Raw genomic sequence first — 16,982 nt, forward strand, 5'->3', positions numbered from 1 at the left:
TATTTGCCATCCATCCGTGACTTGTGTGGTCATTACATCAGGGGATCATGCCCATACCACCCTCTGCTTGCACCACACAGCACTGGATCTGATGGTGGCCGATAGGTCTGCACTCATGACCCTGTAATTAACTATTTTACAGGCACCTGCCCACCAGCTGCAGCATTATCACACCCATTTTTGCACGGAATTGTAAAGAAAGAAAACACTATTTTCTCGCACAATAGCTCCCTACACGTATAAGCCGTACCCTTAAAATTGCCTTAAAATCGTTGAGTTTTACCATTTCTCTCATCAAGACACTCCCTGGTTCACAATAGTTACCTCCATATTCATGGTTTTAATAGGGAGCAAAAATGTTTTACTTTAAAGGGAAAATCTTAAGAAAAATTGTTGCACGTAGCTTTTCTGCGATGCTGTAAAAATCGAAAGGATTGTTTGCTGGATTGTGCTTTCCTAAAGGGTGTTGCCCACACATAGACACAATCAAAAAGGAAGTCACGTGAGCAGTACAACCAGAAAGTGTGTCAGTAGAATTCTCGTTCGTCATCCCCAGGTTAGATGGCGGCGCCCTGAGCAAAAAACTTCATTCATAGACGTCAGAATAACATTTAGTACGCGTTTTATCTGTTTAGATTTTCTATATTTTGAAATAAATGACCATATCTGCCACATTATCTTGGGTTATGGCATTTTGTGCATGCCTAGGTCTAATTTCAGCGCAGATAAGCCGTACCCTCGATTCAGTTCTCATTTTTTTGGTGACAAAAACGGTGTATACGCGAGAAAACACGGAAATTGTCTGTGCACATAAAATAAAAATTAAACTGATGCAATCATGAATTATTAAGTGTAGGAGTACTTTATGACGAGTGATTGCATCTATTGGGGAATCATGGTTGACCAACTTGCTATGAGGTCCTCTGTCATTTTCTCAAGTCCCCATTTGCATTATACGTGCACAGGCCTTGCAATTGATGGGAGAGCTGCAACAATTTGTCTAGTTCCTGCTTCAACTGTTAAGAAATAAATCCCTTTTGAGAGAACTGAGCGGTTATTATAGTATGAGGTATGCTTGACCTGTTTCATAAAAGCTACAAAGTCATTGTCACATTTCTAGAGTTCAGCCAATAACAAATGTTTATTTTAAATAGCCTGTAGGCAGATGTGCCAGTGGAGCGAGTGTTCTTACAAGAGGGAACATCCTTACGCTAGTACTTTTGAACACTAAATCCATAATTATAGCAATAATGTCTCAACTAAAAGATACATTTTATGTGCTTGACCCACTAAGACACGGAATCACATAGAAGACAACGATCGTAACTCTTAAATACCTAACAAGCTTATATTACAGTAAAAAAGTCCCATGACTGGCCTCTCATGAGTATATTTACAGCTGCCAGTATTGCACCAAGGGGAAAGCACAGTAAATACATTGCTGAGCTGCAAATTGAATTTTGGGGCACAACTTGACTCCGAAAACCTAATAATTCTGTGTCACTCACTGTTCCGATGCTAGGAAAGGTGACATTGGTACTTCAGAATCTTTTTTGTGCATGTAGTAGGTTGTGTAGTCGGAAAATAACTCCATTTTAAGGAGACAAAATCCATCTAATAAATTTTAATTAATTTAAAAACAGAGCTAATTGTTTAGCTTTTTGATGCAATTTTTTGACACTTTGTTTTTCACCTGACTTTGACAGACATGATCAGCTGTGGTAATCCAGATTGTTCAGTATGTAAACAGACGGACCTAAGCCTGAAAGTTTCATTAACCAAAACTAGCAAAAGTGCAAAAACGATTTTGGGCAAGTCAAAACAAAACCCAAAATATAATGCAATGCCAAATACGTATGTAGTGAATAATTTACAGATCGATGTACAGGCTAAGTTTACATTGAGGCAATATTTGAGTTAAGCTCAACAGATTGATTTTTAAGTTTTTTGAAATCATGCGTTTGCACTATCATAAATAGTTGTTCAACAAACGGCATATTATTTTCTTATGACATTCTGCATTCCTACAAGCAAAACCTGAGGTCAACGTTAAATGGATATTAATGGGACAATGATACTAGCACAGAAATTGCAAAAATCTATAAATGAAAAATAGCCTTATTATAGATTATAGATTATTATAAAGCTGTTTTTCTTTTGTTGAATTAGTTTTGTAAGTTTTGTTACCCTTACCTGCAACATAGAGGTGTGCTGTGCGACTGGAAATGGATCCCAGGTTTTCAATGGTGGCCACACACTGGTAGGTGCCCTCATCAGGTTTGTTGTGCTTTGAGTGAACAACGTGGGTGAAGAATAAGGAGCCATCAGGAAGTACTCGTCGTCTCTCATCTGAAACCAGACTCAAGAAGGTGCCATCTTTCTTCCACTCTATGCGTGCTGGTGCGGTTACATCGCTATGTGCCGAACAGTTAAGCAGTGCAGAGTTCCCACGAATGGCCACCACGTCCTGTGGCTCCACTGTGAACCAGAAAGGGCTGAAAGGCTGTGCTGCTGATGCTGAAAGAATAAAAAGAGGGGAGAATTCGATGAGTTGGATTCCATGCATAGTGTGTTGGATTTTAACATCAAATAATTTCAAAGAGACAAAGAATATTGGAGTATCATTGACTAGGAAAAATCAAATTTTCTGATTTCAATAGGGCAGGAACACATCCCACATGTTGGTAAGAAATAAACTGAGCAAGTTACAAGAAAGTTATCATTTGCTAAAATAAAAAAGTCATTCTGTGACACCACGAGCGGTCAAAAACACGAATGCCTATCCGAGGTGACCTCGAGCGGAGGGCGGACTACATCCTAAACCGGTCGCCAATCGTAGGGCACACACAGGGATAGAAACCATTCACACTGACAATTCTAGTGCCAGTGAACCACCACTCTTTGAGCACCTGACTCAGTCAGATGAGCCACTACACCATCGGTTCCCTGGTCAGTTAATATTTTGCCAATAAAAAGAGAACACAGTAAGAATGCAGACTTCAGAAAGCAATTGGGGTTTCCCTTTATGAAGTAAAGCAAATATGAATATTGCAATGGATAAAACCTAAATCAAACTAAGTGCCATTGTTTTGCATTTGTACTCATCCATTATTCAGGCCCCAGTACCTAAGAGTCACACAGTGGTACTGGTTAGACAAATAACAGCAATTGCTATTACTGCAGGGATGCGGAAAATTATTAAGGGGGTATAGAGGTATTTTAATAATGCAGTGAATGGAGTGAAATAACAGTTGGAATGTAAAATGTAGTTTAAACTGGCTTTGCTTTTCCAAAAAACAGGCATGTCTTCAAGACAGACTGGGTGCACAGAAGGTAAAAAGAATGGAGACGGCCACATAGCATTGTCAGTGGTTGAGCTATTGACTTCCGGGAGGTAATTTCTCTACCTTACAACATCAATTCTCTTAGGGGAGCCAAAGAGAGACGCTTATAATATGAGCTCCATTATAGAGCAATATCCATGCTTGTCTCCAATGCACTTACTTATCTTGGAAGCTCACACAACTATTGAAAAGTACTATAGAAAACGACTGGGGTGAATTACAATTTTCTAGTTACACAATAGAAAATGTCAGACAATTTAGTGTTCACACTTGCCAAAGCTGTACAATCACTTGAATGTTAATTCAAAAGGAGAAGGGAAAGAAGTGGCCCTATTCATCAGAAATTAGCCACAGGGTACTGTGGCACACTTGTGTGCCATGAGACATCATCAGTGATGTGATCTGGTTCGCATATGCTTCCCAAACCCAAAAGCTTTTCACTAAATACAAATACATCTTTGTTCACATATCTATGCAGTGACATTTATAGACAGACAACAATTTCATGCTCTTTGATAACCAATGAATTCTTTCAGTTCTGACATCATCTGTTCAAATCCATGTTTATGGAATGTGGAAGGACCACTTCAAAACAAAACTGAAACCAGCGATGAAACTAACTTATTTTTAAGTTCTTTCAAAACCGATCCAGGTACTATTCCTAAATTGATTCCGACAAAGGCACAGAAAACATTCATGTCATACTGATCTTTTGTTTTTGGCGGGTTTAAAAACCCAACTGGTCGTCATGAGTCGGAGCTCAGTGTCGTTAAACAGTATATTTGAAACCAATGTCCGAACGCACATTTTTGTCTTACCGGCACATTTGTCTAATTATCGATAAAGACCTATTAAATAAGGCACCCACAACGACCCTCGAGTACCAGTTCGCATATCCCTCGTTTAACCAATGGTGATGATGACTACAGTTAATTTTATATATTTCATATTGCACAGCAACTTTTGGTTTGAAGGCAAATTTAAAAAAAATAAAGACGCCTTGTCAGCCGACTTTGGGCGAAAGGCACACTACACCCTAGACTGGTCGCCAGTCAACCGTAGGGCACACAAAGAGACAGTTGACAATTCCCACTCAAAATCATACCACCGGCATCGGGAATCTCGCCCACGCCTGCCTACATGAAAGTCAGGTGAGTGGACTCTGCACAGTCAGTTTACATGCCAACAAGTAAATTACAGAAAAAAAGATCATAGGTAGTGAAGTACTTTGTGGGAAACAAAATAACACAGATAATATACTTGAGTATTTGATAAACTGAACAGATTGCTATACAATGGGAGACAGCATAAAAAGATGACGCTCCTTATACTGTATGTGTGAATAATAGAGCTGTGGGAGGGATTCGGTGGTGGGGAAACCTCTCGCCTTCTGTGGATGTGATAATTAACCAGCGTTGATTGAGGTTTAGTTTTGCCCTCTCATCAGCCTCCCCATGAGCCCACAGTGAAGGATCACCCCACTGAAACAATGCAGATGAAGATCACAGATTTGAGAAAATGCTTTTCTTTGCTAATTTGGGGAAAATTAAATGCATCATTTTGATGTGCTTTAAACTGAATAAGATTCTTATATTTTAGAGAATTTTATTTACTGCCTTGCACCACTGCACATAGTGCGGCAGCATTTGAATGAACCAAAATTAGTTTGTGGACAATTTTGGAATCTAGTAAAAAAAAAACAAGTCTATTAAAAATCTGCTGAGTTTCCCTCTAGCACTGTGATTATCCAGGTCTTTAAATTAGTTCATTTATCTGGGGACACGCTATCAGGAGTAAGGGAAGTCCAGGAAGTAGTCAACATGTTGGGCATATTTAGCTGGCTTCCTTATCTGTCTCTGAACAACACCAAATGAGATAGTTATCTAAGACTGGAAGTCAAATGTATTTTTTGATACACCTCCACTACCAAGATACCTTGCAAAACTATGAGGCAGCACCGTAAGACGATAATATATGGATTATTTTTTTAATGAATCCCAATACAGTACTCTTGAGGTACGGTTTCTTTCATGTTCACTCATCAAATAAGGGCAAGAAAATCAATATAATTCAGAATTTACAGCAAATTTAAACCCAGCCGTTTAGAAGCATTGAATTCCAAAGTCAATTTTTGACCCATTTTGACCTTATTCATAACCATGAAAAGCTTTGATTGAGAAGTACTGAAACGTAGAGTCCAACTAAATGCTAAGGAAGCCATCCCACGTGATCTTACTTACCCAATCAAATCTCCATTCAGCCAATAAATACTGACTTCACAGTGACCACGAGACAAATTACAGAGAGGAAAAAGCCCAAAACTACTGTGCTGGAGAAAGTTTAGAAAATGAGAAAGAGAAAACAAATCTCACAATGAATGAAAACGTAATTGCCACAGTCATTTCTGTTTACATTCCCCACTTGGAACTACTCGTGCAAGAGCAAATGTCTTGAAGAAAAATATGGAGGTTAAACAACTGTTGCCACTCAATCTTAAGTGTGAAGAAATACCATTTTGGCCGGACATTATAGAGTCAAATTTTATCGCTGAACAAAAAAATGTTTAAAATTGTTTTCAATTGTCCAGTTGATGATTCAAAAGTTGAATGAAGTGTACAAGTTCGGAAACAATGTTGAGATACTACTGTAGTTACCACAAAATATTACTATAATGTCAACATTTTAATTGAGGGACTAATGCCATTGAATGGCATCTGGTTTTAGTTTTGAATGCAGCTTGCTCTCTCGAGGACAAAGAAGCAAGGCACCTTTTATGAGGTATTTAGAATTGAAAGGGCATTACGGAATGTTCAGTTGTCCAGACTGAGTCAGGAACCCATGTCAATTGCAACAACAACAAAAAAAATCAGAGAAAATTTGACAAAATCTCTGTGTCTGGATCATTATAAAATGGCATGGGTGTAATCAAAAGTTCAGAAATATGTTCAGCAAATCATTAGCTCTTACAAAAACAAATGTGATAGTGAACTATAGTTGCTGTGATAGTGAGGAATTTTTCATCACTTTTTTTGGGCTATTTTGCTCAGCATGAACAGCTTAAAAGTGTTTGATGGTAGGTGCTGATAAAAGAGAGCAAGTCTCCACATGCTCACAGCCTTTAGAAGAAAATCATTTACCACTGTTGTCCAAGACATCAAAGACTCAAACTCAGTTCTGGGAATGACATTTTAACCTGAAACTGGAGACAAGTTCTTAAAAGTGAAAAAAATAAAAATTTAAATAAATATCTGCAGACATAAGTATCAAAGGCAACATGGTAGTATGAGATAAGTAAAGATGGTGAATTCAAGTGTGGTCAAAGGGTAAAGCGTTAATGCTAGAGTGTGTGGGGGGGGAGGGGGGGGGGCTAGAATACAAAATGAAGTGGTTTTTGAGTCTTTTATGTTACTATTGTTTACCTCCTCTTAACATCTTCCTCCTCCAAAAACACACACATGTTGTTGTATAGTTCTCAACTTTAACACACTTTGATCAACCCAGTGTTTTGTATTAAATAACATGATTTAGTGTATAGCTACTCATTTTGCTTGTAAAGTCAAACCTATTAACTTCAAGGGAAACTTGGGTGCAAATTACATATTGCATCAACAAGCATGCTTTTTTAGCCAACACTGAATGGCTTGGATTATAGTTTTTGTTTTGTAGATCAAATGTCTGCTCTTTTATATATTTAATTTCTTAAAATAACTTGGTGAATGATTTTTATTTGAGACGCTGTGTTTCTTAAACCTCTCTGTTTGTTTTTGCTTGCTTTTTCATTCAATACATAGTTTCTTTATAAAGCTTGCCCTCATCTGTTTCACCATTTTACTTTGTTTGCACTTGTATACCACTGCAAGGAGTCCTTTCTGTTCCAACAGTGCCAGTCTCTGCAGGAGTAATTACAAAAACAAAGAATACTGAAAGTGTAACCTACACTAGTAAAGTTAGTGGCAAATGTGGACAATAAAGGGCTGCACAACAGGTTCTCTTTGAAAGGACCTCCATCGTTCCCATGCACATGGGCTTAGATATTGTTGTCCCAAATGTCAAATGTTTTTTTCCCTGTTTGTGAGCCAACAAAGGTATATCAATCATAAAAACCCCAGTGACTGCAAGTGATTTGTTTGTAAATACTCAACATAACATTTTTTAGAGTTACGTAGAAATTTTCACATTGGAAATCTTGATGAGGCGCCACCCTGCCGGCACGGTTTGAACAATTAAAAATGTAAAACTAAGTTTTGGTGGCATCTGTCAGAAGGTTTGCTGGATCGTAAAGACAGCTGGCAATTCAATCACACCATAAAAAGAGGATTTGGGTTAGAGAAGCTCAATTGATACCTTCTTCTGGGTGAGAAGTATTTACTGAGTATTACTTTAGAGTGAATGGAACAAAAACAAAAAAAGAAGAAATAAATTAACCCGCCTAGATTACAAGATATTCATTGAAGTTAGTCTTAAAGTCTATTCTTGTTACAATATACCAATTATGCCCGATTGTTGTAATCTATTTGGCAGTGGAGTAATCACAAGCATTATCTTATCAGGTCTTGTCATGGTACAGTATTGCAATTATGTCATAAAATTGTAATCAATTTGGCAGTAGAGTAAATACAAAACATTATCTTGTCAATTACTAGAACATCAGAGTCCCAAAGTTAGATAAACTGTATTTCCTGAACACTGTCAGGTAGTATATTTGCTGGAGTGAGCGACATCATGTACCCATTTGTTTTTGTGCACACGTAATTAGAAAGGGAGAGACAGAGCTTTGCAAACACTCCCCTCTCTCCTTTGGACAATTCCATCTGCCTGTGTCCCTCTCACAATGGGGAAACAGATAGAACAGTCCTTGACACGCATGTCCTTTGGCAGATTTGATCAGAGTGCAGCTGGAGCTCCATTTTATCAGTCAGGCAAGGTGTGTAAACAGTCTGTTCGTGAGCACAACAGCCTGTAATTGTTTACTTTATTCCAAGAGTGGACGTAAAATCTGCAAGTCCAAAAACCCATTCTTGTGTAAACAACATCATTCATAAGGATTAGTGGGTGTTTCTTATTATTACCTCCAATGAGGCAATTTAACCTGCTTAATTGTGTAAATATAAAGTTCTGCTGTCAATCTTTACAGTGAAGCCTGTATCCAAGGGCTATCAATAAAATATGAGCGGATTATATCTTTAATATGCTGCTTACACCTTACTTAGTACATTGGTCATAAATAATTCACTGGAGGGTTATCAAATACGCATTGCGTTACGCTGACACAACACTCAGATGTCACGTTGAAGCTTCCCCAATAGATGAGTGAAACGTTTCATGAAGAATAAGCTTTGAAATGATGATGAATTGTTAGCATTATTCTTCGTTTGACCCTCCTTCCCTAAAGCAACAGTGCTTTCCCCTTCTTTGTTCCTCCCTTCAACACTAATATATAATGAGGGATGTTACCCTAAATGTGTGTCTGTGGATCCAAGGCAGAGACGAGCCAAGCTCCTGAGCAAATAAGTGGCTGAATGGCAGCAGCTGATGAGCAGTAATGATTTGTGTGCAGTTGGGTCTTTCCCCTAGAGAGTTTCATGCACATCCCACTATCCCACCCTTAACACCACACCAACTTAAGAGGGCAAGCTGGTCCCAAACGTGGCTAATCCTGAACATGGAAAAATAATGACCCAGCACGCGCCTGTGTGCCTTCCGTGCGTGAGTGTTTTTTTTTTTTCAAGTGTGTGCCTGTTTTGCAAATGGCATTCAACATCAAAATGCAAGTCTCTGTATAACTGTATGTGGTAAGGGAGATTGAAAAAATAGTGAATCAAATAGACAATTTGATTTGATTTTATCTTAAGTAAGGTGTGTTGGCCATTTTGCCACAATGTTACTTTTCTGTCTATTGTTTTGTCTTTAATTCACTTACTGGGAAAATGTATGACTGCATCAGGCTGTTTTAGGTTAGACTATGTCAGTTACCGGGTCCTCATACAATGACTGTATGTGATAATGGTATTCTTAATAAATTAAATTTTCTAATACAGTGATGTCTGTACTTATGAATGTCTCTACTTATGTAATATTCAGCTTACAAGAAACCTCAATGGGATTTTTTTCAAAAAGGAAAAATAAAAAAAATAAAAAATCAAACAGACTCCTAAATATAAAAATACTTCCTGTCTCAGGATAAAATTGCTCTCTTATTAGCTATTGCACAACACCTTGCTGTTTTCCTTTCTCTCTGGTGCAGCTACGTTTCCATGGTGCTTTTTATGTGCTTTCGACCGTCGTTCTTTATTACAAAAATCTAACACGTTTTTTGTGAGCTATACAAGTATGCAGTAACTTAGTTCTTTAGAAAGGTAAGTTCGTTGAATTCATGATTATAAGTTGTGTGCGTTTTTGTATGTTTTGTCAGTTGCCAAACGTTTGCCTCCTTCTCACTTGCCTTTCAACAACAATAGAAAATGATTTTGCATGTTTTTTTCACAGATTTCATACAAAACTGTTTGATCGTCTTTAAAGTGCTTAGTTAGTAGTATATTGAGAACCGTGGATTCATTTAGAGCATTTACATGTAAAATGCAACTACTTACGAAAAATTCAAGTTACAAAACCACTTCTAGAATGATTACATTTCATAAATAGAGGTATAACTGTACTTCATTTTATTTATTATGATTTTGTTATTGTTTTAAATTGTAAAGTGCATCAACAATGAACAAATCTTTTTATTGTTTTGCAAAGTAAAAGTTATTTTTTGCAAATGAACCATTTTAAGCAGAACACAGAAAATCCCTGAAAAACTACAAGAATCAGCAAATATTTCCTATATACTCAGATTTGTTCAACTCTTAATTAAACCACATTTTTGGACAAATCACACATTAAAGAAGTTCTGAATCCATTTGAATAGTGAATGTTTGTGGATTAGTAATTATCTGTAATAATAATTTTGTCTCCTTGAGCAAATATTCTTGTCCAAGTCAAAAGAGAACGAGTTGAAATACTTCTGCCTGCATCTGAATGAACCATATAATGGCATGTCAAGTTCAAACAGAGAATGCTCATTTGCATTTTACCAAAGTAGCCATCTTAATCCCTTATTTCTTCTTGAGCAAACAATTAACCCTATGCACTACGAAAAGCAATCACTTCATATGGAAGACAGAACTCTAGGAAAAACAAAACACCGGATTAGTCACCTCAAATGGTTTCCATATTTAATAACCCTACTCAAGCAGAATGCCTCTTGCAGGTTACCCTTGTCCTCTCCACCAGTGTTTGCCTAAATTATTAATACTACCCTTGAAGGTCCTTTACCCAAAATTCAAAGAGGCGGTATAACTAAGTGTGCAAAGGCGACTCCTGTCCTCGTTTACAGACTTGTGGGGGTTATGATTGAGTGTTCACCACCTAATAATCCAAATGTTGTCAGTCATGTAGATGTTGTTGCTACAGATGTACAAATTTAATATACATAGGTCTCCTTGGAAAATAAACACACAAGTCCAAAGCCAGCATCTATAAAAGTAGATTATAAATTCATGGTTGTGTTTTGCAAAGGTTCTGTAAAAGTGGAAGTGCTCAGGGTAAGACCAGCTGTGTTGTAGCGATATGAGGACTGACGTGCATGGAATTAACTCAGAACATACACAAAAATTATTTTCAATGAAATTAACACAACCAGCCACACAGTCATATGCGAGTCATTAAAAATAGCAAAATCTGGAAGGAATAACAAACTGAAATTAGTACAGTATTTTTTTTATTTTACTACAACAAAGCATCCACGCTGCTCACAAGCCACACCACCAATGGCGAATTGAAATGGCCTTAGGCAAGAAAAACATTTTCCCCTCTCGCTACGCAGGCAAAATACAAATTTGGCAGGTGGAAGTGGACCCGGGTCAAAAATATCAGTCAAAATCCCTCTCTTCTGCCCAAAATGTCTGCACAAATATGATTGGCTACAATGAGAACAAGACAACATCTACTAAATGTACTAATGCAATCCGATAGCTCATACTTATATGCCAGTGGCACAACTGTAACGGTTTTTTATAGATAGAAAATGATTTTTGATGGCTTCATTTGACTTTAGACATTATTCTTCGTCGACTGCAACTCTGTTAATAAATTCCCCTTTCTAAGCACTTTGGCATTAGAAAGAAGCGTGGAACGATGAGAGCAATATGTCAAGAAGCTGAATGTGTAAGCATTAGAAGTTATGATATTTGGAGTTTTTACCTGTAGCTACATCCATTTGGTTTCCAGTCATAAGCACAGACAACCCAAAATGCTAATGGTATATCCATTCTGAGAGGCATTATGGAAATTGGAACCGAAGCAAAACGGTGGAAAGCTAGCACCGTTACAGTGACACGGAATGAAAATTGTATTACAACACAAGCTTGCAAATTGAAACCCAGTGAAAGAACACAAACACAAATATCTGCAAACTTCACCTTGAGGCTTAGAGCAACTGTTGTTTGACTATGGCACATTTCCTGTCACAAGAACCTACATGTACATGCCACTGGGGATAGTATAATTAGTGCAATCTATTTTAGGGATCTCTGAAAACACTGGCAAGTATGCATCGTCACCACTAATTGTCGTACATAAGGCCTGAAAAAACAAAATGTCTAGTGTAGGGTTGCTCTAAGCCAGGGGTGGGCAAACTATTACACAAAGGGTCGTAGTGGGTGCGGGTTTCATTAGAAATCCATAGAGAGGGTACCTTTTCACCAATCTGGTGTCCTACAAGTGCAGTCAGGTCATTCTTGTTTTCTGCAGAAATCTCATTGGTAAAAGCGTATGTGCTGGATCGGTTGGAATAAAAACCTGCACCCACAGCGGCCTTTGAGGACCAGTTTGCCCACCCCTGATCTAAGCTTTCCACTTTTGGCAGGGGGGGAACAATTATCATGTTCAAAAGCAGAGGTGATGGTGTTGGTTCTTTGGATGTGGAAAAACATCATAAGTTGTTCACATTATATTTGTGCTCTGCCTGGGCAAGAATATAGGTAATGTCTCATCTTCAGCCAGAGTAAGAAGCTACAAAAGGTCTTAATTTGAAAGTAATTAAGTTAGGGTGGCCTCAATTTGGGACCTTTATGAATTGAAAGATGCCTCAAAGGCGGGAAGATGAATGGATGACGTATCCTCAAGTCAACTTTAATAAAGACAACAAAAGCCAGTAAAATCCATCTTGAAGAAAAACAAAAGTAGATGAAAGAGAGATGGAAGAGATGTTCAGCAGTGTACAGATTGTCATGGGGGCAGTGCGACAAAGGAATAAGGCTGTCTGAGACCTTGTGCCCAAACCATGGGGGCTAAGCCAATGCTCTTGCTCTTCAAGACAGCCAAAAGTGTATTTAAAATAGGTAAATTGGCCATAAAAAAATAGACTAGGATACCACAACAGAAATGTGGATGTGTGGTATGCTGCAAAATTAACCATCAATCGAATAATTTTTGTGAAATGTGTTTGTATTGAAATTATTTAAATACTTTTGAAGCAGCAGACTGTAATTTCTTTTTAAAAATGTGGTTAGACTTGAATGCACCTCGTCACATCCACAACAAACTCAACCTCTTGATGTAAACCCCAGTACGATGGCCCAACACAGGTCTTGATTGCAAATGTGTGCACTTTATAGTAGTTGGGGGATGGGGGAATGGCGCTTTTGTATTGTTGTAGGAATCAAATTGTGTTGCTATGGCGACCCTTGAGAAGTGGCAGCTTCTATGCAGAAACCAGAAAGTAAAAACCCCTTGGGACCCTTTTAGGACCCGCTTACCTCCCTCTCTTCCTGTGTACATTAGTGATGTGTGCGTGTGTACACTAATACTTAACTTGGGATATACAGCAATGGTCATAAAGTCGCCAACTGAGAAAACACTTTCCATTTGTAAGCCCTAGCCATTTAAAAATGCATTCACTGTTCCTATGGTTCAAAACAGGTGCTCCAGGCTATTGATCGATATTTAGGAAACCAGAGTTTATTTCAGAAAGGGAGCAATGAAGAAGTAGCCCCACACCTCCTGTCAACACAAAATAAGCAGTTTGGCGTGTGTATATTATATATTCTCACAAACTGTCACTGGACACAACTACTCTTTGGACTCAGCCAGGTAGATATTGTCTGCAGCTCGGGAGCTGCTGGCAGCGAGCCAACTAAGCCTTGTCATAGGGCAATTCTAACTCCAGTCCACTGGTTGGAACAGATTTCTCTTGCTCTTCAACCTATCCATCACTATTGCCATTAAAAATGCCTGATATTTGGTGCTGGGACAAGATGTTGACACAATAGTTAATTAAGGATTTCATTGTGCTGATTATTCCCATGGTGACTTCTCAATATAATATGTTATGCTGAGTCCAGATTGCTGATTAACCAAGAAAGGAAACCAAATGAGTGCACTCTTTGAATCTAGTACTGTAGAACTTTCTCTCCTTCAGTGAGGAGTACCTTCAAAGGCCTTTTGTTCTTTTGTGGCAACATTACGTCAAATAAAAGTCCAACATTACACTCGACAATAACTAAAACATTGGTTTGAGTTCCCAGTCACAGTGAGGCTGTTACAGCTCAAAGAAGTCCATAAAATTGTTTTTGAATATACAAAGTGGGAAACGTGTGAAAAGAAAATACATGGTGAGTCATTTTAAATACATTGTTCTCCTTCCTTTTTGAAAGGAAATTATTGTTCATTTGTAATTATGATATAAAACAAAAATACACTTTGATTACGCTTTTGAGTTTCAGCTTAAATTGAAGGGTACAATTATAACATGCGAATCGGATGTACTAAGTCAATTTATCAAAGTTAGTATAACGTAAATAGCTCACCTTTTACTGAACAAATATACAATGGGCAAGATAAACTATGATATTTTCAACATTCACTTTTAAGACTTGATTGCATGAGTATTTGTCCCCCGTGTTGATCCACCAGGACTCGACAGCAACTGCCTTCAATTTTCACTTCAGCAAGTAAAACGGCGGCTCAATCAAATTCACTTGGCCATTGCACAACAGTGTATTTTATTGGCTTAATAACTTTCCTTGCTTTTGCAGTATGCTCCGGGTCATTGTGCATCTGCAATGTGAAGCGCCATCCAAAGAGTTCTAAAGCATTTGGCTCAGTATGAGCAGATAATTTTGCCCAAAACATTTCAGAATTCATCAACAATAAATACAAAGAAACCACTTCCGGGCACATCTTGCTTTTTTTCATCTTCTCCTTGCAGTGGATTTAGTTGAAAATTGTGTATTAGTTATATAATTTTTATGCTGAAAGATTCGGGCGATAAAAACTCAGTTCAAGTTTAATCTTTTCTCTAATTAATATACAATGAGCAAAAGCAGGTGGAAACCCACTACCCTCAAAACATTGATTTAGGCATACCTCACATTGACTGTATATCCCAGGCGCAACATAAACAGAAGAGTACAAGTTTTACAGCTACCTTTAAAGGCCCTGTGCTCTTTCCTTCCAGAGCTGAATCATCAAAACGACCATGAAGTTCGCCGAGCCTATTTAATAAATCTACCCACAAAAACACATAGCAGAATCACCTGTTGCGTATACTGATCAAAAACACCTAACAGAATCTTGAGAGAGCTTATGCTCATACATTCAGTACAAAAAAACCTCTTGACATTTAATATAAAAGATCTTGACAAATTGATCAATATCTTTTATAACATATTTATGTGTCGTTTCCCAATAGGTTCATTTGTGTTCCTCCTTTCTGTCACAATAAGGATGCACTGTGACAAATACAGCATGCATGGTATGGATTCATATTGTATTAAATCTTTAAATACACCGACCTAACATGGGTTCTAAGACCTCATACAACAATTGAAATATTTTCCCTCATCCTTGTCTGTTAGATTTGAGGGTCAGGATATATCATCGGGACTACATCTCATGAGAGTTCCTTTGGCAAGAACCAAACAAAAATAATATATAATTTGGAGGCTGCAGCATTAACTGAAGTTGAAAATTAAATACTTTTGGATGGCTGCAATTTTTATTTTACACAAGGTTTCATTTTAGATCTTGCTTTCTTGCTTAAATGGCATAAATTGTTCTGGAGCTCTCCAGGACAATCTGGTGGTTTCAAACCCACATAACCCTGCATTTCTTACCGGGAGTGAGACTCAGACTAACTGAACCTTATCTTTTGCTTTTCCCTGTAGAGGTAGGATTTGGGGGGCATTCAAAAGTCATGAAAGGAAATGTGGGGTCCTGCATTCTGGTCATATCTTTTTGATTGTCACTTTCAACATCATAGTTCAGAATGACAAAACATGTTACTGGAATTGAACTTTATATTATCCACATTTGGTAAATATGTGAACTAATTGCTCATCCTAATTGTTTGACAGTCATTAAAATGACCTTAAGTTGGTGTTGAAGTTTACATCAACTACTAGAATAAAAAATAAAATGAATTCAAACTAAAATTCTTTCTGATCTGGATGCAAATCAATTTTTGAGTTGGACTAGCAAAAGAGAAAAGACAATCCACTTTAGAAAGCTCTATCCATTCTTAACATTGAATAATATTTTTCACCGAATTACTTTCCTGTTGAATGCTAATCAATCAAGCAATTGAATCGTGTTTTTGTGGTTGTTTTACGATCTAGCAGAGTGTTTAGCCCTTCAGTAAACCAAGCTATTTTCACTACCAGTATATAACCTATCAGCTATCTAATTCTAGCCAGGCAAGAGCCAGGTGTGAAAAGTTCCCTGTGCAACCAATAATTCCCCCAACCCCCATTACACCAGTAAAGGATTGGATGTGTTACTCTGTTTGGCACGGACACCTTAGACACCCCCTGCCATGAAATCTGCTTGTCTGCTAGGTTTGCAGGCCAAGAATATCCCACCATGCAGACACATGTGTCATTTCCCCTCCCCCTCCTGTTGCTTAGAATTCCCAATCCCCCGTGTATGATCATTTGCATCTCATTATCCAGGGAAAACTAACACGTTATATGGCTCTGTGTCTAGTTTATAAAGGCTCAATTCTGTGCTCATGAGCAAATTGCTTGTAGGTGTGAACACACTGGCGCACTTCTGAGTCACTGGGGGTCCAGAAACCTGCTGTGCCTTTAATATTGTCCAAGTCAGGGGAGAACATGGTGCCTTATTTTTACTTTAAAAAATAGAAATACTTCCTCAAAAGATATGGTTTGTATTTTCAAGAACGACATGACTTGTGAAAATGGGAGGCAGTGCTTCATATACTGTAGTGAATTAAACAATAGGCACAAAAGGGAGGCAAAGATGTGTATGGTAAAATATTGTCTTAAATATACTCTTCCAACAATGTGATTGGTAATGCATGGCAAACTGCTTTGTGGCTGCCATAAGGGAACTAGTGCACCAGGTTCCCCGCTACACAATGAAAAATATTCCGAATAGCGTGTGGGACATAATCTACCCTTGTCCACACATAATGTCCCCCTTCCAGCTTCCGGGGGGGCTTCCTTTTGTTGACAGAGGCCATCGTGTCATTCACTATGCGACCTGACAAGCACAGCAAATCACCGAGACAATCCGGAGTGTCAAGAGGAAGTGGGTTTGTTTGCTTCTTATAGAGCTGGTGGGAGGCAGAGTCAG

At 38.1% G+C, this 16,982-nt stretch overlaps 1 protein-coding gene across 19 annotated transcripts in view; it reads right to left on the minus strand.

The window, feature by feature from the left end:
- Positions 1-16,982, minus strand: part of neo1a (neogenin 1a) — a 113,166-nt gene that overhangs the window by 69,145 nt on the left and 27,039 nt on the right. For all 19 annotated transcript variants that reach the window (XM_077712884.1, XM_077712883.1, XM_077712901.1 and 16 more), the window contains one exon: positions 2,194-2,517. In XM_077712884.1, coding sequence (XP_077569010.1) covers positions 2,194-2,517 — 324 coding nt within the window. The remainder of the gene's footprint in view (positions 1-2,193; positions 2,518-16,982) is intronic.

Source organism: Stigmatopora nigra, chromosome 3, assembly GCF_051989575.1.
Source record: "Stigmatopora nigra isolate UIUO_SnigA chromosome 3, RoL_Snig_1.1, whole genome shotgun sequence".
Taxonomy (NCBI): Eukaryota; Metazoa; Chordata; class Actinopteri; order Syngnathiformes; family Syngnathidae; genus Stigmatopora; species Stigmatopora nigra.